The 24,319-nt window shown below is 35.0% G+C and overlaps 3 protein-coding genes across 3 annotated transcripts; 2 read left to right on the top strand and 1 right to left on the bottom strand.

The window, feature by feature from the left end:
- The first annotated feature begins 1,254 nt into the window (after positions 1–1,254).
- On the top strand, positions 1,255–6,849 carry LOC124636837 (protein pygopus). Its single transcript, XM_047173021.1, has 3 exons — positions 1,255–1,530; positions 1,801–3,282; positions 3,693–6,849. Exons 2-3 carry the CDS (start codon positions 1,943–1,945, stop codon positions 3,811–3,813), a joined length of 1,461 nt encoding a protein of 486 aa, XP_047028977.1. The 5' UTR covers positions 1,255–1,530; positions 1,801–1,942; the 3' UTR covers positions 3,814–6,849.
- A 653-nt stretch (positions 6,850–7,502) lies between these two features.
- Positions 7,503–9,825, bottom strand: LOC124636838. Its single transcript, XM_047173022.1, has 2 exons — positions 8,943–9,825; positions 7,503–8,830 (listed from the first exon to the last, which is right to left on the bottom strand). Exons 1-2 carry the CDS (start codon positions 9,468–9,470, stop codon positions 8,168–8,170), a joined length of 1,191 nt encoding a protein of 396 aa, XP_047028978.1. The 5' UTR covers positions 9,471–9,825; the 3' UTR covers positions 7,503–8,167.
- An 879-nt stretch (positions 9,826–10,704) lies between these two features.
- On the top strand, positions 10,705–24,221 carry LOC124636997 (ejaculatory bulb-specific protein 3-like). Its single transcript, XM_047173297.1, has 5 exons — positions 10,705–10,810; positions 11,855–12,035; positions 13,849–13,967; positions 23,065–23,242; positions 23,623–24,221. The coding sequence occupies exons 1-5, from the start codon at positions 10,805–10,807 to the stop codon at positions 23,760–23,762; spliced, it is 624 nt and encodes a 207-aa protein (XP_047029253.1). The 5' UTR covers positions 10,705–10,804; the 3' UTR covers positions 23,763–24,221.
- Positions 24,222–24,319: the final 98 nt, after the last annotated feature.

Here is a 24,319-nt window from a genome sequence, read left to right as displayed (position 1 = left end):
AGCAAAACTAATAGAAAAATTGAATTTGACCGTTACTTTTACTTTAGACATTACTTTGACTTTTACTTTGGCTTTAACTTTTGATGAAGAAACTGGCCGTAAGTTATGTAAAGTAAATTTTTTTTTAGCGTAGCGTGCAGCGTAGTGCGTAGATGCGTTTTTTTCTGTTGCTTGTAAATATCTCCGTTTGTATGGAAAACACGCATAGTCCAACACACTGAAAATGCATCCACGCGCGTTCATGCGGATCACGCGCATACACGCGGAGAAACACGCACCCCCGCGCGTAGGTGCGGGGCGAGACGCAAGGTATGAAATCCCGCAGTGCCGCGCGTGATTTTGAATGGGCGTGACTTGTATATTTGAAAATGGAACTCGATGAGAGCCGCCGTGTGTGAATTTACAAAACGCACCTACGCGCGTGAGTGCGCAAAAAACCCGCACGATGATGCAGATCTGCACTCCCGCAGGAACGCGCGTAGGTAGGTGCATCGACACGCAAGATGCAGCGTGATGCGGGGCAGTGTGAAGATCACCTTACTTTAAAAAAACATACAAACCACGAACCTCACCAACATTCACATAGTGACATCTGCTGCTTATAACTTTTACTATTAAGAAATTTAAGTACAACAGCGACATCTATGTATACCATGCATTACCATGTCGACTGTCCAATGTATTACCACAGATTACTAAATAGTGTATATTACCTACACAGTGAAACTATCATGAATTTATTATATTTGTGGTTCCTAGTATTACAGGTTATAATCATAAATATATCAACAAAACAAGGACAAATTGCTGCCCAAATTGGAACTATATAATCGCGAATTCAGGCAGACATCTTGAAACAATTTAGAATGGAGATGAGAAAATCTCTTTACTCAACTCTTTTATATTTTTAGATAATCTATAATAAAGATTTTATCTCAAAGCTCTTATTATTTTACATATATTCTCACTATTTTATTATTATCCAACTATAAACTCGAAATAAAAATGATAGCGGCTACTTTGTCATTTTTTGTAATGGCAACATTTGATTACACAAAAATCTATAAAATATAAAAATAAAATATTTAAAACATATATTATAATGAAATGTATACAAATTATATATTTTTTAAACAAAATTTTGCTAAAATATTGAAAATTAACCCTTTCTTAAAAAAACAATACTACGAATATGAATGACCTTTGCACGATAAAAAAAATAATTGAGTGGCTGGAGCGCCCTCTCGCGGGAATTTCTTCACGAAAATACATCGTGAATGTGGCGTGTGTTGTTTGGAATACTGTGAGTCGTAAATAAAAATGCTTTTGATGCATAACTAAATCTTGTTATAAGTGAACTTCGTGTGTGTAACAACATTAAACAATCAGGCGGCTTTCTGTGAATAACAAAATCTGGCGCTATAAAGTGATTTACTTTTGGTATTTTGTCATATGTTGCACGCCTGCCTTGGGATTTCAATGAAGACAAAAAAAAATAATCAGTAATTCCGATGCTTATTTGATAATGCTGTAAGTTTTATATTATTATTTATGATATATCTCACAAAGAATAGGTAGAAAGTTCAAGATTAACAATCGAAACTGTGTTTTTCTGCATTTATTATTGGCAGGTTACCTAAGTTAGTGTCAATCTTGGGGAATCGTAAATTCGTAACCATCATCGTCAACAGAATTTTGGCGATCAATGAAATGAAACACCATAACGTTGTGCAATATCACTTCTGTAGAGTATCATACTTGCAGTGAAATTGTTTCAACTGTAATATTTTTTTGTTACAGAAATAGACACAACCAGTCTTCCGGCACGTTATTGCGCTTTCTCGTGACAATGCGGTGCCTCTTGTGCGAATACATTTTCTAAAATGTTCATGTCATTGATTCATGATGATGGTTGTTAGAGCTGAAACTGAATAATATCAGAATGAGTCACAATCTGGCTGGAATGCCATCCTACAGGCTGCCAGGCCCAGGACTAGGGCCTCCAGACTTCAAGCCTCCGATGGACACGCCGACACCGCCGGCGCCAGCACCAAGCAACCCTAAAAAGAGAAGGAAAACTTCAAATGCTAATAATGCATTAACGCCCCCTCAACCTCCTCCCACGGCACAAGATCTTCTGCCTCCTCCTCTAACAGGATATGGAGACACTATTGTTGCTTCAAACCCCTTTGATGACTCTCCTTCCACCGTATCACATAATGGCCCCATGATGAGTCAGAATGGATCAATGATGAATCAAAATGGTCCAATGGGAATGATGGGGCCAATGCACAGTATGGGTGGCCCACCAATGAGACTCATGAGCCCGCATGGAATGAACCCCATGAACCAGCAAATGCCTCCTAGAGGTGGAATCAGTCCGATGGGTAATATGAGTCCTATGGGACATATGGGTGGTATGTCACCTATGGGAGGCCCCAATATGAGTATGAGTAACCACAGTATGGGGCCAGGAATGGGCCCAACATCTAGGTCAATGGGCAGTCCAATGAGTCCCATGAATTCTATGCCAATGGGTTCACCAATGTCATCTGGACCTATGGGAAGCCCTATGAATATGGGGTCAATGGCAGGCAGTCACATGAGCAATAGTCCTATGGGGCCACCAATGCACAGTCCTCTCGGGGCTGGATCTATGAATGGACCAATGAATGGTCCCATGGGTGGTGGAGGACCAGGCATGAATGTCCCACGCATGAACGGACCAATGGGGCCTAGTTGCTCTAACGGTTCAATGGGACCTAGTAATTCAATAATGTCTTCTAATCCAATGCAAGGTGGTGGTATGGGACCTGGGCACTGTGGACCCATGAGACATGGAAGTCCAATGCCCTCAGGCATGGGAAGTGGACCAATGGGTGGCAATGGTCCAATGACATCTATGGGCCCAGGTCCCCCTTATTCTAGCAGTCATATGGGTCACGGAGGACCGATGGGTATGGGAGGAAATGGATCTATGGGGATGGGTCCTGGACCAGGAAATATGGGAAATTGTGGACCACTTGCTGGAATGAGTGGCATGGCAATGGGTGGTCCAGGAGGGCAAGGAGTGGGTCCAATGGGCCAGAGCATGGGTATGTTTGGACCTAAGCCTATGCCAGTGAGTGCTGGTAAAGTGTACCCACCTGACCAACCTATGGTGTTTAACCCTCAAAACCCTAATGCTCCACCCATATATCCATGTGGAGTTTGTCACAAAGAAGTACATGACAATGATCAAGCTATATTGTGTGAATCTGGATGCAACTTCTGGTTTCATAGGTATGTATTCTTTATGTAAAAATATCTCAATCATTTTCTGTGATTTTCTTAATCATAACTGTATGTAATAACAAAACATTAAATTAACATTTATTACAATTTAAATGTTGATAAAAAACCCCTACTTTGTAGCTTTCTAACAAATGTACCTACTTACTTTATCAAGAATGTACAAATATGATATTCTGTTCAATTTTGTTTTTATAGCATCTTGATGATAATAAGAGTGATATAAATCATTCAGACAATTAATTTACATGTAAGAATGTGTTTTACTGATTAGTGAAACTGACGCATCACTGGTAAAACCAAATAAACTGCCAATATAATAAAAATAGCTTATCAAGGCTGTGCTTAAAAAAACATTGAGTGACACAGATAAATTAACTCTTTTATCAACTACATTTCAGGGGCTGCACAGGCCTAACGGAGCCAGCATTCCAGTTGCTGACGGCAGAAGTGTATGCGGAATGGGTGTGTGACAAGTGCCTGCACTCCAAGAATATACCTCTGGTGAAGTTCAAACCATAGCGATGCGCCGTGCCCCCCTCGCCTCCCCTCCTACCACCCATTTGAGTCAAAATCCCTTCCTAACATCACAACATATTTATTTCACTTCATCAAATGAGATGGACACTGTATGTGAACACAAGTATAGTATATAGGCTTGGGCATGAAGTCGGTCTGTCTGATCAACTTAAAAATTGGTCTGTTGGTTCCCTAGCTAAGAAAGATCTCATGTTGGATAGTTACATTAAATTAAGAAAACTAAAATGTATTGAAGACTTAATCAAATTTAATATTATGTTAAATCAATACACAATTTGATTGCTAGTAACTCCAGAGAATAGTTGGTGAATAGGTTATTGATGAAAGTGCAGACGGTCCTGTTATGTCTAGTCTGTTATGATTGTCATTTTATTTATTTTTAACCTAAATCTAAGAAATTGTGGTCAATAAGCCTTGTATGGAATATATATAAAATGTGTTCCTCATAACGCATATCTGTTGAAGCAAATAAATGTTTAAGTATTGGTAGCACATAAATGGATACAGAACTCCAAAGTATAAGCAATAAAAATGGCTGCCCAAGAAGTTTTTGATGCCTGTTATGCGTGTTGCTTTAGTCTCTGTGCATATTGTAAATATTTTTTAGATAAATAAGTTATAAACATTCTCCGCCTTATGAAAATGGTGACCTAAATGTGTACATCAATCAATGTTGAATGTAGTGCACATCAGATCCGTTGTTAGGTCTTTTACACATTGTATTATTGTAGTCAGACTCAAAGTTCTTGTGTTGACTATGGCAGCACAGTTTGTAAGACACCTTAGGCGATCCTAGTTTCACTATAATGATAATAATGTACTTATTATTTTGGTGCCCTAGTTTGCATGTAACATTACGCGCGTTATCTTTATGTACTTGTAAATATGATGAATCCATACGCTTTGTTAAGTATAAGGGTGTTAAATGTGTTTGTCAATTTTTTAACTTTTGGAGATTTTTTTAATAATAATTAACATGTAATATAAGCTATGTAAATATACAAGTAGCTTAATAGTGAACTGAGATTATACACCGGAGATGCTGGCTCCAAACTTGCGCGTGGTTGTGACGTCATGAGCTCGCGTACTCTGGATATCGCAGCTTGTTTTATTTTTAATTTACCGAATCATAATTTGGAGCCAGCTCATACATACACATATAAAGAATCTTTGTTTCAGTCATTTTATCAATTTTAATTATATTTAATATATACTTTGGAAATCAATTGACATTTCGCCCATACAAAGTGGTTCGAAGATAATGGCTTGTTCATTGGTAGACAGATCAGCATACTACTTTATATCACCATTATAAGAACAAACAAATATCTGGCTACATCATATAAGATAAAACGTATAGAAAGTACAACTGCATGACGTGACTCATTTTACAAATGTTATCTTTCATCCACTCAAATTCCGTACCCTCATTTAGTTAAAAAGCTACGACTGTTCTGTTTCTCACATACCCGGAACAGGACAGGACTGAATCAGGAGTCTATTTAATGTAAACAATTCTTTCCTAGAATAAATCAATCTGGTCTCGTCACCTACATTTGTGTAGCCTTTAAAATTAATAATATACTTAATTTCTTCAGTGCACAACAAAATCAGCGCCAGTATCATTTTTTTTACATAAATGTTATGAACAGTTTTGCAGATAATGTCCGAATGCTCAAATATGTCCTGGCTATTTTAGCCAGGTATAAAACTATTTTATTTTAAAAGCTATTTTTTTTTCGAATGAAGAGATACCTTTTTGTTGTATGTATAGAAATCTTAATCATACTTTATGTTTTAACAGTTAAAATCAATGTACTTATAAAAAATTACGAAAAATAAATCCTGCAGTCTTGTCAGGAAATAACAAACTGAATCTGTTATCAGTATCAATAAAGTACATAATATATTTAAAATAATCCATTATGTTACACATATGAAACTGTGTTAAGTACAAGTAGTCAAGTATGTACTTTTTAAATTGGCCATTACTTGGATATAAACGTTCATAATAACTTTACAATTTAGTTTTAGAACTTGGACACGCACTTAATCGTTCGATTACTTAGGTTGTGCGAAGCATGCAATACTTTCGTACAATTAAACTGTGTATTTATGTACGACAATGTATGTTAATTACTATTACATAGCTTATTAGTAAATTATTTTGATGATTTTTGTCTTAGCTCTGATTCTAGTGAGATACCATCAGTGAAAAATTAAAGAAATGTTAACCAGATGATCTATCTTATTTTTGTCATATTTTATATCAGGAATCTTTGAAGTGTATTTTTCAATTATTTAACGTTCAAAAAACACAACACGTTTCATTTTACGTGTGAAAAATATTACAGTGACCATAATTTGTAGTTTTACTTATTCAAAGTAATTTGTGAATGTAGCAAAATTCTTTTTTTTTTCTATTGAATCTTGCTAAACTAGTTAACAGTTTCTTGATTTATTTTCACAACCATGACATTGAATTAAGTACAGAAGGTTTTATGAAATAAGCATACTTATAATTTTGTGGAAGATTCTAGGAATTTTATATTTTGAGAGATTTACATCTTATGTAAAAACATTTCTATTTCGTGCTTAAAATATTTTTGTCGTTCTAAAACTATTGGTAATCGAGAGAAATACATAAGTATTTATAATTGTGTAAATATATTTAATATGACTCCACGAATAATTTCTGATAATTGTACAGTTACTTATAATTTAGGAATTTATATAAGATATTCGGCCATGAATGTAATAATAATTTTAATGCGGTGAGCACATCACAATAATTAGTTGACGAAGGGACTGCTGCTATTGTATATTAATTTCACTTGTAAATGTTACTTACGTGTTACACTACACTATACACGCATCGCAACAGTTGTGAATGTCAGAGTTGTAATTCAGAATATTTTATGAAGTCTAAAATAGAATATCAGTGGTCTTAAACTTGTGCATAGTTTATTTTGTATTATGTGAATAATAACAAGCAATAATAAAATTGTTATTGAGGAATTTTATTTCAATTACATATCTGCCCCATACCATTTAACTACACAGTTTAGCATTTGAATAGTATTGTATTACTGAATTGATAAAAAACCACGTGATAGTCATAGCTCTCACGAGTAGTTTAGTAGTAGGAGTTTTTAATTTAACTACGATAATGGATTTCAGTAGGTTATAGCTTTCAATAAAAACCGCGTCCAAATCGGTTCATCTGTTCTTGAGTTACGGTGCCACAGATAGACACACATCGCGGTCAAACTAACCAGGCTTCCATTTAGATTTTTACGGACAAGCGACAATACAAACTACATTTACTGTAGATTTTGGTTAATTTCGCTATTGGGATAATTTTCCACCAAATATTTGATTGCATATAACTAGGTGTTTTTTTCTGGAAAGAGATTTTAAAGAAAACAATCAATAAGCGATCAAATGTTCACTGAACAAGATCTTATAACTATAAAAGGTACCACCCTGAGTTGATCCTTACTCAAAAGTAAAGTCTTATTTGATTCAATGTTTATTCGAAACCCAGATTTTGTATGAAAAGTATAGTAGGTTGCTAAATCCTTTTAGACAACCAATAAAAAGCATTTACACTAGTACCACAATGGGCGAAACAACAATAGCAAATTGAGAATAAATAACAATAGCAAACCTTGGTTGAGTATCATTTTATTGACTGTAATGTCAGTATGGCATACATTTACACTAACACTGTTATAAGAGTACCTACTCTTTACTAAAAATATTTGCATGAATATAACAAATAAATCTACTTTCAGTTAAAATTGTAAATTATTTTAAAATTAAAACATGACAACAAAAATGCATTGACCATACACAATAACTTTTTATACAAATAAAAACCAAGATATACCAAAAATTATAAAATTTAATCTAGAGATTACAATAATGGACAGATTACACTTAAATGATATTGGACAAGCCGTTATTAAAATATGTATTGGTAATGTAAAAAAACAAAGTCCATTTCAAAATCAGTCACTTGATATGTTTCAATATTTTGAAACTTTTGTACTTCACTACAACATTTAACACCAGTACAGTACACACGAATTTCTCTCAGATTTCTTTAAAATTATAATAATAATACACTTTATTTACATGAAATTGGAATACATATAGCAAGTAACAGATGTAAACTTGGGGATAATAGTTATTATGTTTAAAATACTGATTTTATGGCAGAATTGCACCATTGTATAGTTAAAAACTATTTGTGCCTATTAAGTCTTTAAAAGCAACATATACCTATAGAAATATAATTCAAATTTTAATTGAACTTTACAAGTATGAGTAATTAGCCATAATCGCTTCCAAAAGTGGTTAATCCTCTACTCTGAATGGCATATAAAACTGCTGCATCTAGGAAATCACAATGATTGTCACCCTCAGTGGCAGCGTCAGTGGCATCATCAGTAGCATCATCGGATGCCTCATCAGAATTATTTTGATTCTCATTTAGATAGTCAAATGATTCATCATTGTTGTCATCCTCGATTTCCATGTTGTTTTGGTTACGGAGATTCTCAGCAAGAAATTGATATGATAAACTGGCAGCACCCGGAAGCATTGCATAGTCAGTTTTCTGGTCATCTGAATATGACCATGGCATTTCTAAGTCAGCTGAAGAAGTACCAAGATGACATGTATGATTACGATTGACTGGGTCCTGAGATTCATCATCCGAGTTAAAAGGAGATAAACATAATTCAAGATTGGATAACTGTTCATGTGTCGGAGATTCACGGAATTCATCAAAGTCTGGGTTTTGTAACCCATGTGCAGAGATTGCCATAAGTATCCCTTCATTTTCAACACTGTTGTCTGAAGGGAGGTTGTTAATAAAATCTGCTACATCAAGAGCCAGGGTCCTGGTGCTGTTATGTTCTGGCGGCACTGGGACATGTACCCAGGTATCCAAAACACGGTTTATAGTGTTGTCAACAACTCCTTTTGCCATCTGTGAAAATAATAATAAGTTTGTAAACACAACAATTTTTAATCAAAATAGTAGTTTGATTCTTATTAAGTTCTTAGTTGATTTGATATTATAAATAATGTTATTTATATACCTGTCTGGCCTGCCACCTTGCTATGCATTGATCTTCTGTATAACACTGCGATGGAACTAATGACATAGGAACTGACTCCATTTCATCATCATCATTATAATTATAATCAGTCTGCAAAATATGTCTTGGCAGTGCTTCAACTCGAGAGCTTACATATCTTGGGTATTGAAAATTATCAGTTGCACTTGGGTTGAGATGAGAATTGTCAGGATCTGCCATAACAGAGTCTAAAGTATTGAAGTCTTGTTTCATTAAGTAATCACCCAGTCTCTCTAGGTTTTGTTCTGTACCTATGTTGTTACTACTTCCACTGCCGAAACCAGCTGAAGAACCAGCTACGGCAGGTGGATCGATGGATTCTGTAGTAGATGTTTTTGGTTGCCCACTTGTTTCATTCTTTAGGTGATATTTCCCTTTAACTTGCCACGCAAAACGTGCTTTCTTGAGTGGGCGCTCGGAACCATTCGATGCGTCGCCATTTTCTTGTCCTTTACTCGACGAACATCCAGCAGATTCGTCTAAGTTCATAACGAAAACTTAGAAAATCTGCACTTTTTTGCCTAATGTTTCATTAGTAAACAAACTGACATCACTTATAATTGCTAACATATGATTGACAAGTAGATAATTACACGATAACTACGGCTGTTAGCTTTCCTAATAATGAAGGGCGCTTATAAATTAAATCACACAAGAACTGTAGTCTACATGTATATTATAATGTTTATCATTATTATTGAAGTACTAATTTACAAGATTAATTACTATTGTTTTACTGTCATTGTCCAATATTGTATTAGAAAATTGTTAACAGCAGCACACTATCTATTATAATCTGTGGTTCACACCGACTGATGTCGTCTCGAGAGCGTTTGCGAAAAGTTTGACCTCGACAACTTTCTCTATGTCGAAATAAATACAGGAAGCTTTTTTGTTTACCATTTTTTTTTCAATTGTTGTTTAAGTTATAAACTAAAAATGCTGATAATGAATCCAAAATATTGAATCCAATATTATCACACCCACTAGCGCCATTTTTTCACTAAAAGCATAGACTAACTTTTTTCGTGTTGAATCGAATACTGACACGTAGTCTATGGATTTCAAATACTACCCGCCAAAGTCAAATATTTCCGTCTAAGCAGCTTCAAACAGGTAGGTACGTTATTTATTAGAAAAAATACAAAGATTGCGCTTTCTTTATAATTGAATAATGTGCAATGACGTGTAGTAGAGTCAATTTTATCGGAAAGAATGCGTAAAACAAATAAAAACTGAGAGAACAATAATTTTATGCTTTATTATAATGATTAAAATACCTACATTTAAAGTACTCTAGTAAATGTATAAATCAAATACTATACTTACCTACTATATTGCTTATTATAGGTAAAGTAAGTGCCCTGTGTACTGGAAGGTACCAGTATCACATAACTCTCGACAAAACTCTCAAAACTCGACAAAACTCCCACTGTATCCACAAGCTAAGTATGTACCTACCTATATTTACTTTGTTAGCAAAATTACAATGTCGGTAATAATATTAATTAATTTAATAAGGTAAATATTACTTATGACCGTTTATTTAACCCAAATCAAACATCAGTTAAGCCAAACCTGTGAAAAAAATATCACGTTTAAGAACCTTATGGTCTTAGATTTAAAGGAGCCCTCTATTCATAGTTAATGACCACACAAAGAGGGGAGGGCCACATTCCCGGCTACAATATTAACACGATCATTGTGGTCAGTCGCTCCCTAATCGTTGGTCCGACGTAACCCAAATATTTGACACCGTTTTCTATCCCAAGTTCAGTGATAAAAATTTAAATAAAATCCGTGGAAAGGTGGGCGTCAACGATATGCAGGTAGGAATAAAATATAACATTATACATTTTTATACAGGATCTTTGTATCAAGGTTTCGTAAAACGAAAAGTGGTATTCCCGATTTCACGTTCCTCGTGTTACTTACTAAAATATTGCGTGGTTGTTATTCAATCGGTACTAACGGAACTTTGTAATCATATTCATTTAAAAGCAAATCTGAGTGAGTCATCGACGCCGCCGCCGCCCGGGGTTCATGGCTTTAGAAATAAAATTAAGAAAAAAATACCGTTTCGATCCCTTTTGTTGTGGTTATCGTTGCAATAAAAGATGTAATGTCTATTATGTATTGTATAGTTCCCAATTTATTTCTCTTCATCCATTCGATTTTCTGAGAAATAAGAAAGCATTTGACCACGATTTGAATTTCAAAGAAATCTTTGATCGTAATCGATTTGCTCAAAAATCGTGTTTACATATTACCTACGTCATAACTCGTAATTTTAACAAGCCTTATTTTTAATTTTTAGTAGGGAAATGTAAAAAATAGGTATTTATTTAGAGATTTTCCCTTCCCACTGGCTGGAAATAATCTTAACCGACTCAAACTTTTTACAGGGGCCCGATTCTCCTAATAATGTCAAAATCGAATAGAAATCGAATCGCAATATGATCGCAATAGCAGTTTTTACCATATCGGGCATTCTGCTACTAATATAAGACCAATCGTATTCCAACAACATTCGATTGGTTTGCGATTGGTCTGCTATTTTGGTGATTTTGGTCTATACAGAAGTTTGCTCTACAATCATATTGCAATAGTTAATCATTTGCAGACAAAATAATTCATTATTGAATGACAGAAAAGGATAAAAACGTTTATTTCAAAGAAAAAATAGCGGAATGCCACATACGTTTCAACCGTAATCGAGTCAGGATTGGATCGCAGTCGAACGTGAATCGTATGTTGCTTAAGTAAAATTAGGAGAATCGGGCCCCAGGTGCCTCAAAAAGCCATAAAAACAAAATAAAACCTGTCCAAACCGTTCCAAAAAGGCCTTTGTACCAACATCAACCTTTTTACAGGTCGTCGTATTTTTAAGTGTCATCTGCGTGGGTTTAGTGGCCGGGTTGCATGTGCAAGCGGGGCCTCAAATGACAGACGCGCAATTAGATCAGACCCTGGCTGATAAGAACACGATGCAGCGACACATCAAATGTGCACTCGGAGAGGGGCCTTGTGATCCCGTTGGCAGACGACTTCGAAGTGAGTTTTAATTTAGATAAGTACGGTAATAAAGGTTGTGTATGACTTTGGGACGGATTCAGTTGTAGTAGGTAGTAGTAGGTGGCCTAATGAATTATTATGTCAGGACATTTATTAAATTAGATAAGTATACCTGTGTTTGAGCCGACGATTTCTTTTAAAGTAGGTATAATTCTTAACAAGCCCGAATATTTCTGGCCAGGATATTCTTGGTAAGATTTCAATTATTCCCAGGCTCGTACCTGGATATTCTTCAAGAAAGTAACACGCAAATATCGGTATATAGGTTCCACTTACCTAGTACGAGCATGGGACTTTACCCAAACGCCATCATAATATTAGCCATCCCATCGTAGTAACCTTCGTGGTTCTCTTATAAAGTATTATTATAAGTCAATTTGTTTTATTGTATGAACCACTTTATGAGCAATTGCGGTTATAAGAAATATCGATACAAAGAAAAGACTTACCTGCTTAAGTTATACTTAAGTAACAGGTACAATATTTATCGACTGTTAGCAATCTTTTTGTGAAAAAAACGTTTTTCCTAGATTCCAGTTTATGCACCAAGCACTTCTCCCAAATCGGCTCAGCAGGTTTTGTATCTAATAACAGTTTTGAAAATGGAAAATACGATTCCGTTTAACATTGGTTTAAACTCCCACCTTCTCTGGATTATCTACCTGATTCTTGGTTTCCATTTTTCTGGAAAATGTCTATGAGTTTTAATTTAGGTACAGGACAGCATCCTTGATCCGATATTAGTCTCGAAAGTCCACAAAAATAGTCGTTGATATTTATCTATCCTTAATCTCTAATATTACGTCTAAATTATGAATCAATTAAGAGAAAAAAATCATAGATTTATTAGAAAAATCCCGGGGGGGTTAAGAGTTATGTTTATTCTATCTTAAGCAAACACAGTTGTTTATTCATACCAGAAAGAAACTAGTAATATACTGGTCTCTGGTCAAATGTTAGGATCCTGGTTCATTTGTAAGTGTCACTGGATTTTTCTGTTAAGTAACTGCGGCTTTTTTCACTGGAGATTGAATGCTAACATAAGTTTCATATACATACCTCTAAATTATATCCATCTCTATATTGTTATCCACAGTAGGTAAGACAAAGGGGATTGACTGTGGGATTGTGCGTGACTTAGGTAATTCTCGCTTTTCGTTATAAAATTTGTTTTTATGGGAAATAAGATAGATAATATTTTAAGCAATAGACGAAGATTATTATTAAATGAGGTCACGATGATGACCACCTACTACGATTTCTCTGCCTTTTTTAGTATATTTCAGAACTCAATTCGACGTATTTAAGCTAGGTCTATTTTCTCTGAAAGCCTAAAATATTGCAGAATTCGGCTTGGCTCGAAACTAGGTGAAGGTTGACAATAACAATGTTTATAGATAAAAAAAATGTTGAATTTCTTTATTTTGGTCTGTTTTCCTGTTAAATATTTTACAATAGCGGATTTTGTTTTATTGTTGCGTGTATAGTGGTTGTGGTTATTTGCTCACCTATTGAATAGGTAGTTTTTAGTACCTAGTGAATGCGCTCTTTTTTTAACGCAGAAACTCCATGCCAAGTTGGGTCGTATCCATCCAGTTTCCAGTAGGTATCGATATTACTGGCACAAAATCAGTGGTAAATGATATAAAAGAAAAAAGAAATGGATTATTTCGTGGTCATTTTTCTCCAAAGATACTACGATCTTATTGGACTTCAAGGCGTTACTTATTAATTAATCCAGTCATCTGATAATATGCTACTGGTCGATCAACCCTTTCCGTTTTTCTTTCAGCTCTAGCCCCGTTGGTTCTTCGAGGAGCATGCCCGCAGTGCTCTATGCAAGAAACGCGCCAAATTCGACGCACCCTTGCCTTCGTACAAAGAAACTATCCGTGGGAATGGGCGAAAATCGTTCGCCAATATGGTTGAATTCAAATTCAGAATTTCAAATCAGTCCTACCAACTAAACAATCTAACTTTATTTTTTTTTTATAAATGGACTAATTTAATTGAAACTGCACATCATCCAAACGAATGGAAATTATTATTTTTGAACGCATTTTTCTTAACTGCGTTTTCCATGTTTAACACTTATAAGAACTGCGGCGAAATTGAAAAGATTTGTGCAATCATTTATGACAATCATTCAATAAAATAATAAAACGGTATTATATTACCATAGAAAATTGCAAACCTGACGAAATAAGTTACGACTAATCTGGTCTAAGCTGACTTCTACCAGATTTGTCTTCTATTGTAAAATGTCAATAACATTAGACTATAAGTGGAAAAAAAACGAAACCTGTTTAGTTCGAAGCTAATGACCACCATACTTATCTTTTCTTTCCTATTTAGAATTTTCATGATTTATTACCCGCGTGCATTTTAATATTTTATTAATCGACTTCCTAAAAAGGAGAAGGTTCTCAATTCGTCGGTTTTTTTTGTAATATTTCCATGTATATAAGTATTTTGAAATTTTCACGCAAAATCTATGATTGTAGCTTAGTTTTTTCCTCTATTGCATTTACCTACGGCATTCGTCATGTGACGTGCGTATGTCCTAGTTTCAAAAGGTGAAGTTTCATATGATCGCGATTTGTATAAGAAATGAACAATTATGGGAAATTTTACACGTTTCATTATTATTAATTTTTCTCTCGTTAACCCACACGCAGAGAAAATAATGATTACTTCAGTACGTTGATATCTACCGAATTAGAGACGGTGTTTCCATGAATTTATTTAAGTTTCTTTGAATAAAATACGTACCTAAAAAGGATTAACAGTGAGTAAGTAAAAAATATAATAATACTATTTAAATAAATACCTTCTTCGTAATTTTATACCATAATAACTAATTAGGTTAATGACATCTGTTAATTAAATAAACAAATTAAAAACAAAACAATTAGTTTCGACTAATGTTAGCCTTTGGATTAGCAAATATTAATTAAGTTTTGTTTACCTAATTATCGGTCAAGTTAATTGACCTAGTATAGAACAACAGTGTCAACAAAATGTTATATCTACACATCCTATTGTTTATGTAACTCATTGATCACACAAATTGTAGTACCCTACTAAACTTTTACAACGCCAAAAACCCAAAACAAAAAAGTAGGTTTGTTGTCTATGTAACGTGCATTTATCTGTATTTTGTCTACCATCACACATGTAACTTAATCCGCTTCCTGTTCTCATTAAGAGGCTAAAATAAAATAATATATGAATACAATAATTAGTGTTTTATTCACAGTACGAGTCACGTAACGTTGACGCACAATCGCGGTGCAGCACGGGCTGTGTACGAGTCGAAATAGGGGGGATTGTCGAGTTAAGTAAGAGGTTACGGCACAACAGCTAGCCCCAGCATTCTCCTACCAGACGCACGCTTAAACGCTTCACTGGCTTCGAGAAAATATCGCGAAACACTGTAGAAACTCATAACACTGAGATCCAGGTCACTCGCTAACTAAACGGCTCACAAGTGCAACGAAAGTAAAAGTGTTTCGATTCTTCGAGCTCCTATCTAAATAACGTCACTCCTAACATGCAGGTAAGTTGCAATTTCTCTATAATATCTGTTTTCCTGTTGGCGACACGTTTCGAGCTTTTGAGTATGTTGGTACACTTGAAGGACAGGCAGTTTCTCGATTTTAACTACCTGTTAAAGGTTTTTACACTTTGACTTTTTAAAAGAGTAACTACAAATTCTGTTCATACTTATTTACGTTAATTTATGCATGCCTTTGCTCATAAGTAAAATAATTGTTGATATAAATAAATCTGTAAATATTAAATTTATTAGCGATAAAGGAAAACTAATGGAAATGAGGTTGTGTCAGTTATCTAATTTCCTAAATTATTTACGATATAATTATAGCAATCTTGTGCATGCTCGTTAGTCTGTATTGGTCAGCCTAATGACCACAGTTACATAAGTTAGTCAGGTGTCCTAGTTTAACTTGTATAAGGGTCTATAATCCGCTTGGTCGAAATAAATTATAAGTCTAAGATATATTAAAAAAAAAAATCACTAAGTTCCTTATTTACGTAACTTGCGGATAAGTGGTCGCGACTGTACCAACGAGAATTTGTCAACATGTAACATGTGCAAATTGGCGCGTTCCAAGAAATTTTGGCTATTGTTTACAACCAGTTTTGTTATGGTACCTACGCTTAGATTATGTACAAGCATTAACGAGATTTAAAGAACAATTTTCTTAGAAACTTTAATACTTACACATTTTTTCCAAAACATCCTTCGAAGTAATGTTTAAAGTGCGCTTTTCGAATTTATTTGTACCTATATTTTAACCGACTCCCAAAAAAGGTTATTGTCCTCGAAAAATAATCCTTATTTTATGCGAAGGCCCTCCCATATTTTTAAATCTTTTGTATTTGCTAACCCATTTATCTTCAATACTATTTTCCTTTAGTAGTTTGGGTTGGGTGCCATCTTTTTTTAGTTTATGTTTTTCCTCCTTGAGGTTTCTGACATTACTTACAACATAAAAACGTGTAAAAACGATCTTTTCTATTCTTATTTGAAGGTGAAGCCTTCACTTTGTTTACTTTTTACACAAACGAATGTGTTATTGTTAAGCGCTCAAGGAATAATACTTGGACCGACGAAAGTTCTAATCCTGTGATCCTATTATTTTTGGCACCTAATTGGTATCTATCGCTTTACTCATTTAGAAGATGAATAAAAATATTCTTACCGTCTTCCTACTTACTAGAATTAAAGTACCCTAATGTGGAATTGTACCATAACATAGACACGTTTTTAGGAAAACTATTTTTATCCCACTGCTAAAGCTTGTAAATAATGACGTCCCCTTGCCACAAGAAACCTTCAAGTCAGGTGAAATCCAAATAATCTTCTCGGAATGGCACGATTACCTGAACTACTTACGTACTTTGAGGTTCAAGATAATACCATAGCTAATCCTCCCATTTAAATTCTACCACTAATCTAAAAGTAGGCGAAGGGCGACAATTTCGTTCATTTATCACGTCGGAGCAATTTTACATTATTTGTGAGAACGATAGAATGATGGGACCTATTATGGGATTGTGTGAATGTATTACATGGTCGCAGTTTACAAAAAACATGAGCATTTACAGAATAATTCAAGGCTTTATTTGTGTATGGTCGAGTGGAGACGGGTGTGCCAATTAATTGTTGAAAAAATAGACTTAGAATAGACAAGTCTCAGACGCAACGATAGGTAAATGACCTATCTATAATGAATGACATATAGCTAAAGATGTAGACTATTAATAAATGCAAGTTTTCTTCCTTGTTATTTTCGTCTCCAATGCTAAGCAAATCTAAAAAATGCATAAATCCTATTTAGTAGTTCAAAACAATTTGAGCTTATTTTTGAGCGAAGGATCAGAATTCGCAAATCGATTTCCATAGTGACTCATAACTTTTCCAAAGTTTGTTTCACAAAAACTAACAAATAGTTTCAGTGAGACTTTCTGTCAATATTCCGTTACACAGTTCTAATAATGAGACAATGAAAGAAACTTGGTTCTTATGGAAATGTCTATTCTTGTCACTTGTCAGCCAGTTTCACCGACATGCGTCATCTTTAAAACTGATTATTTTGTTTTAAGTAGGTATTTGTGTTATTACTTTTACCATCGTTTCTGTACTCGACCAAAGTAGGCATAGGTACCTACCTTATTCTACCTTTTATCGATATTGCTAGGTATCTACCTTTTCTATAATTTAACAGCCTTGTTCTTGTTGGTGCGGCTTGTCCGTTTTCTTATACGTCCTCATATGTCACAAACTTTTATATCCACTCGTATCGACCGTAGCAACAAAAATGTATGATATGTAGGTACATACCTACATATATCAATCTATGATTCTCCACGTGTCGTAAGTTAAAGAAAAAACACCAAACAGTATTCTATGACGCGATCTCGAAGCAAGAGTTACTTATAATAAAAAGTAGGTTCTTAATAAATAATATTCTTAATTTAAAATTCAAATCAAGCAATTAAAGAACACGTGTCGCAAAATTAAAACCATAACAAAAGCAAACCGAATGTATTTAATAGTGCGTAACTGAAAACAGTAATTAACATAAATATTGCTGATTTAAAATAGCATGGTCATTTATAAATAACTTTTTGACGCTTAAACAACTTTTACCATAATAAAATAAATTAGGTACGCAATTATAATATTTGTCTTTATTGGTAGGTAGGTACTGCGACTTCAAAACCCGAAGATTGTCAATTTAACTTATTAAGGGAAGAAAAACCGTTTAGACTGGGTTTCTTCTAGCTCTACTGCAGTCTTTATTTAACCTTAGGTACCTACTTTTTGATCTAATTAGACATTGGCAGCAAAATGCGAATTGATTGGCCAATTTAATTTTAGAATTAGATGAAAATAATTTAGCTCTTCTGCCTTCGCATTAAGATACAAGGATATAGGAAGAAGCCAAAACAATAGGGTAACTCTACTACGACCCGACACTACCTACTAATAAATATATAGCTGAAGCATAGATCATTTTGATTACAAATTCATTAGATTTCCGAGCACGTGCGACTCGATAGCACACGATACTCTTTTATACAACCTCAGAAACTGGACAGTCCTATTCAGAAAGTTATTTCAACATCAATATAGGCAATAGCGATTAATTTTCATTTCACAATGACGTTTATTTGTACATAACAATCAAAATAAAGTACACAATATTGAATGATTTATGTCGAATTTCCGAACTCCTGAATTAAGTACGTAAACCTGCATCTTAGAAGTCGGAGATTTAAAAGTAGGCCCAATTACGGATGTCATTTCTCAGCCCTCACTAGGTACGTAAGTTTCAACTCACATATGAACTCTGAACACGGATATCCTATATTCAATGATTTTAGTAATTAAGTAGATAGGTAAGTACCTACTACGAATCTTTTCCGCATTACAACGTGTTTTCAGAAAGTCATGGCTTTTCTTTAACGAGTTTTCTTGAATGAAATGAAAAAAATAAGTTTGTTTATGGTTCTTTGTTGGAGACTGTACTCGCTTGCAATTTGGTCAGTCCTTACTAAACAGCTTTGTCCTTAAGACTCGTGATCCTTGTGCAATCATTCCTTATACAGATCATTGGAGCCTGACGTATCAATTGAATAAAATTCGTGCCTCCAAATATCATCAATTACCAGTTGACTTGCCTAAAGTACCAACAAACCTGTTCGGTGGCTACTTCGGTGTTAAACTACATTTAAGAACAACATTGAATATTTAGTAGGCTGCTAAGATTTATTGAAGTTTTTTACCTAAGTATAAGATCAGTTTCTGCAAAGGCCTTTCTTCACACAAAAAAAACTCGTGCAAATTTAAATAAACTAGGTATCTGTTTATGGATTTGTAAACTTCCAAATTCCAAGGTTATCTGAAACTTTAATTTCGAAACACGTAAATTCCCTAAATATCGCAACAATGGATGGTGCACAAGCGATGAATAATAGATCGGTAGTGTCACCGTCTCATGACGGAGACGGACGTGGCCTGACAGCGATGGAAACTCCTCGAAATCAATAATACGTATAGTTCAAGGGTCGAAAGTGTGTTTGGAATAATAATGTATGAGGCAGTGTTAGCGAAAGAATAGATCCTATGTATTCTTTACATTTTGACACCTGTCTGGCTTGATGATACCGGCCGATCAGTTGTAACTTCATCAATGAACCTGTTAGTTAACGTATCTGTAAAGAACGGCAGAGGAGACTGGCTTCTTCCTAGTCCTCGAGTGCTTTCCTTACCACGAACAACAACGATTTCATCCCACCTAATCTAGCATCATCAGACTCCAGACTCCACATAAGACATACGTGAGTTAACCACAGGTTCAAGAAATGAAAAATTAAAAGTTAAAAACTCATTTGGGTTTGATTGAGGGTTTGACCAATAAAAATTCTAATGTCTATGGTTGGACCATAATAATTTCGTCGAATGTTAAACAAACCATAACAAACACATACTACAATACAAGCTGTTGATTTGCATCCGTGCCATATTCAAGGACGTAATTATGCTAATGATTCTCGACCCAAATCAATAAAAAAATTGGTACGTAATTTTTTTTCTTTAATTTTTTTTCGGAATTCCGTAAATGTCATCTAGCCTTATTTAAACTTGTCGCGTATGTTACTGGCGTTAAAACCGTGCTGCACCCCCACACAAACGCAAACACAAAGCATACGCAACGATCACTCATAAATTTCATTCATAAAATTGGATTACTTCGAAAATACCACGACATTACAATGACAAAAAAAGCAGTGCATATTAGTTATTTCCCATCTACTGTAATTCCAATCGATTATTTACGTATTGTATGTCCTCCTCCTGAACTATGGCACAAATGCAAATCAACACCTTGTATAATAGTTCCTAACTCGTCATTTTTGAATGTGAATCATTAATTAAATAACGGGCGTTAATAATGGGCGTTAGCTTTCGTACCAGGTACAGTATTAATCAAATAAAACTCCCACAAATAAACACACATATTGAATCACATACATACAGCACACTGATAAAATTCTCCGTGCACTGATAAATAAATAAATGTAATTTGTAACTCGATCGAGGTCTGTTATATTGTAATTACTAATAAATGTATATAGGTAGGTATCTACAGTCTATATAAACCTATTTACAAAATAACGCATCAGACACTTATATATGTGGTGGCCTTATCGTAGACTTGACCACTTCATGAAATGACTCGACCATTTCATGAAATGGTCCCGTTTCATGAAATGTTTCACTGTCTATTGGCCACATCATGATGTGGCTTGGGCAAATCAATGATGAGAAATCGTTTCTCGATATGTGCAACTGAAAGCTCGGCTTCTTCATGAAATGATCAAAATTAATTGATCACATCGTAAAATAGTTATGTAAATTGTCCCTAGGGGCGCTGCCAGCGCTTTATTTACGTTTGAAGATGGCGGCCGTTGACTGCAATGAAAATTCTCGCAGCGAAAAATTGAATAATTCTTTTGAGGAAGAAATTGACAAAAGAGTGTACGACGAAAATAATAATAAAATAAAATAATTCTACGTTGGTGAATTATAACAACTTTTTTAAAATTATAAGGTTATAAAACAAATCAAGAACAGTAGGGTGACCACGCCAAAGAAGTCCATGGACTATTACTGGCTGTCAAAATATGACGTTATGGAAACTGCAAATGAAGAATATCTTCTATTTAAGAAAAAATGCGTCGACGATCCTACTATCCGTATAATTCCGATGAAGAAATATTTTGAAATATTAAAGAAAGTTCATAAAACTGTTGGACATGGTGGACGACTAAAAATGATTCAATACATTAAAAATAAGTTTATATCCCAAAGAAACCCATTGCGCTATTTATTGACTATTAATGTGTTATTATAATAATATATATGACAGGAACATACTTTGTTGTTTAATTTGCTTACTCCAAACCCCATGGAATTATTTACCAGCGATGTAACCCTTATAACCTCTTGCGAGTAGTAGCGAGTGTAACATCCACCAGATACAAGAACCCACCGTTCTCAGAACGCATCCCAAACGAGCCAGCTGAGCGCAGACCTAGGTAAGGTGGGGAAACTCATCTACCCCGATAGTCTGCAGCATAGTATGCAACAATAATTTCCTCTTAGCCAATTATCGGCTACGGCGGCTGTTCTCATGTAAGGATAGCCAACTGCGCAGGACATATTATAGTGCACAAGAGTTTGCGAGTTGACACACAGACACAGGTGCACTCACTATTCCTTCACTTCCATAGCCCGATGGGACAACAATCCAACACGACCGCAGAGAGATCAGGCGCAGGACCGACATTTACGTGCTCTCCGATGCACAAATACCAACTTCCATGCTGCGGGCTGTTTCGTGAAAGTCTCTAAAACCCACAAAGCGGCTCGACCCGGGAATCAAACCCGAGACCTCGTGCTCGACAGCTGCGCTTGCGACAGCTAGACCAACGAGGCAGTGAACCTACAGGTTACGTCATTTTAGATTACGTCTGTTCTATTTTAAGATTCCTGAAATGTTACTAAAGTTCCTATTTTATTTAAATTATTTTGTATGTCGGACTTAAAGTGAACAAGTTCTTACTCTTAATATTTGCAATTGAAGTTATGAAAAAAAACTAAGTTTTTTTGCCTCCTGACAATTTTGAGCTGTGAAAAATTTCACAACTACCAGATTTTATGAAATTAAACTCCAATGGGTCGACCCAAAATATTGTGGATTTATATTAAATATTTTATGGATACCCTATTATACCATACGGCCAGACGTGGATGACTAAATCGAGAAATGTTGACGATTTAACGATCTGGTCAAATTAACATGAACACTTCATGAAACGCAACCATTTCATGAAATGCTCAAGCTTTTCATGAAGTGGCCAAATCTACGATATGGCTACGACATATACATAATATGTATATAAGTGCAGAGGTTTCTTGCAAACCGAATAGAAATAATAAGGCAACATTAAAACTTAGGATAATTTTAAATCCCTAAGACCTACCTACCTAAATTACCTACCTCCTGTTTATACCTCATAGATACTTTTGTGCTTATATTATGTTAAAGGCGAGCTATCTAACAACGACACATATACGTTATTTGTTACTACGAACCCACGCGTGTGCAAAAAATAAAACTGCAGCACGTGCAATTGCATTTATAGTTACTGAAGTTTTAGTAGGTATATGTAGATGTTGTAATTCTTAGGTAGATATTTATACAATAATACTGACATCACACTCATCTCTACTTAGATACTATCACTACTACTAAAATATACAATCGTAACCGTAATAGGTACACCCGTAGGTACAACAAACCCACAACTGGTTTCTCATTTAAATTCAAAAGTAAGTTAGGTACAGTTTTCTAACAGAAAAGCTAACAAAAAATAGACCCAAATTAATTGTTATTTTTCTTATTTCCAGACCAGATACGCTGTCGTGTTGTGTTGCGTGGTAGCCGCCTGCGTTGCGCAAACGCAGCGACCGCCCGTCTCAGACAGCGCGCTAGAAGATGCACTACAAGACAAACGGTTCATTCAGAGACAGCTGAAGTGCGCTCTCGGAGAAGCCCCCTGTGATCCCATCGGAAAGAGATTGAAGAGTAAGTAGACCTGGCTACTATCTTCAGGATGTTGAGAATGATTCATTCATGTGCATGGAGAACATTCTGTCCTCCGTGATTATGTGAAATATGGCTGGACAGATTATTCAGACTGAGAGTCCCTCACTTTAGGCACCTTTCACTGTTAATTAGCCAATGAAACTCCTCTTCAAGATTCGCTGAAGCTATGTTTGCGAAACGCTTCATGGCATTGAATTGTCAAATGATGGTTAAAAAGCCTTTGAAGATAATGTCCTCAACCCGAAACTGTAAAGATGTTGGTAAAGCCAGTCTCCTGACATCTTAAGAGAAATAATCTCCAAAATCTTGCTGAATATTCCCTATCTTCATTATATTAAATAAAATTCTTTATTGTTCAGCACTCGCGCCACTGGTGCTTCGTGGGGCCTGTCCTCAGTGCACGCCACAAGAAACCAAGCAAATACAGCGCACTCTATCGTACGTGCAACGAAACTTCCCTCAGCAGTGGGCCAAGATAGTCCGCCAATACGCAGGATAAATACAAAAACATAAAATGTAAAGGACATGATCGGATGAAATCATTAAAATTGTGATTTTAATTGTGATTTGTGCATGGTTATGTTTTTAATGTTGTAAATTTTAATAAAATCGTACGGCAAAATTCATGACACAAATCACGAAATATTAGTCCAAAAAATATTAATGCTCTTATTTATAAATTAATAAATCCGTAGATCAATATGAAGATTGTTGTATTTAATAAATAATTATGTACTTAACATTTAAAAATCTTTAACAGCACAATCTAGTTTTAAGTATTTTTAACTGGTTTCATCAATTATATAGCGTATTTTACTATGTATATTTTTAAGTAACATGGGCAGGGTATGTCGGTACTAAAGCAGTACTTGCCTTTAACGCAATAAAGTTAGATCCACCTAAATTATAATTTTGTAATTAAATTATATTTCTCAATAAAGAACATAAAAAAAGAAAACATACTCGTTTATTTATTTTTTCACAAAATATCTATAAGAATAATAACGTCTAAGGGTGCGTCCACATCTGGCGAATGCGCCGCGAATGCGCAGCACG

The sequence above is a fragment of the Helicoverpa zea genome, chromosome 15 (genome assembly GCF_022581195.2).
Source record: "Helicoverpa zea isolate HzStark_Cry1AcR chromosome 15, ilHelZeax1.1, whole genome shotgun sequence".
NCBI lineage: Eukaryota > Metazoa > Arthropoda > Insecta > Lepidoptera > Noctuidae > Helicoverpa > Helicoverpa zea.
The sequence above is the reverse complement of the archived record's forward strand: the minus strand, read 5'-3'. Positions and strand labels throughout refer to the sequence as shown.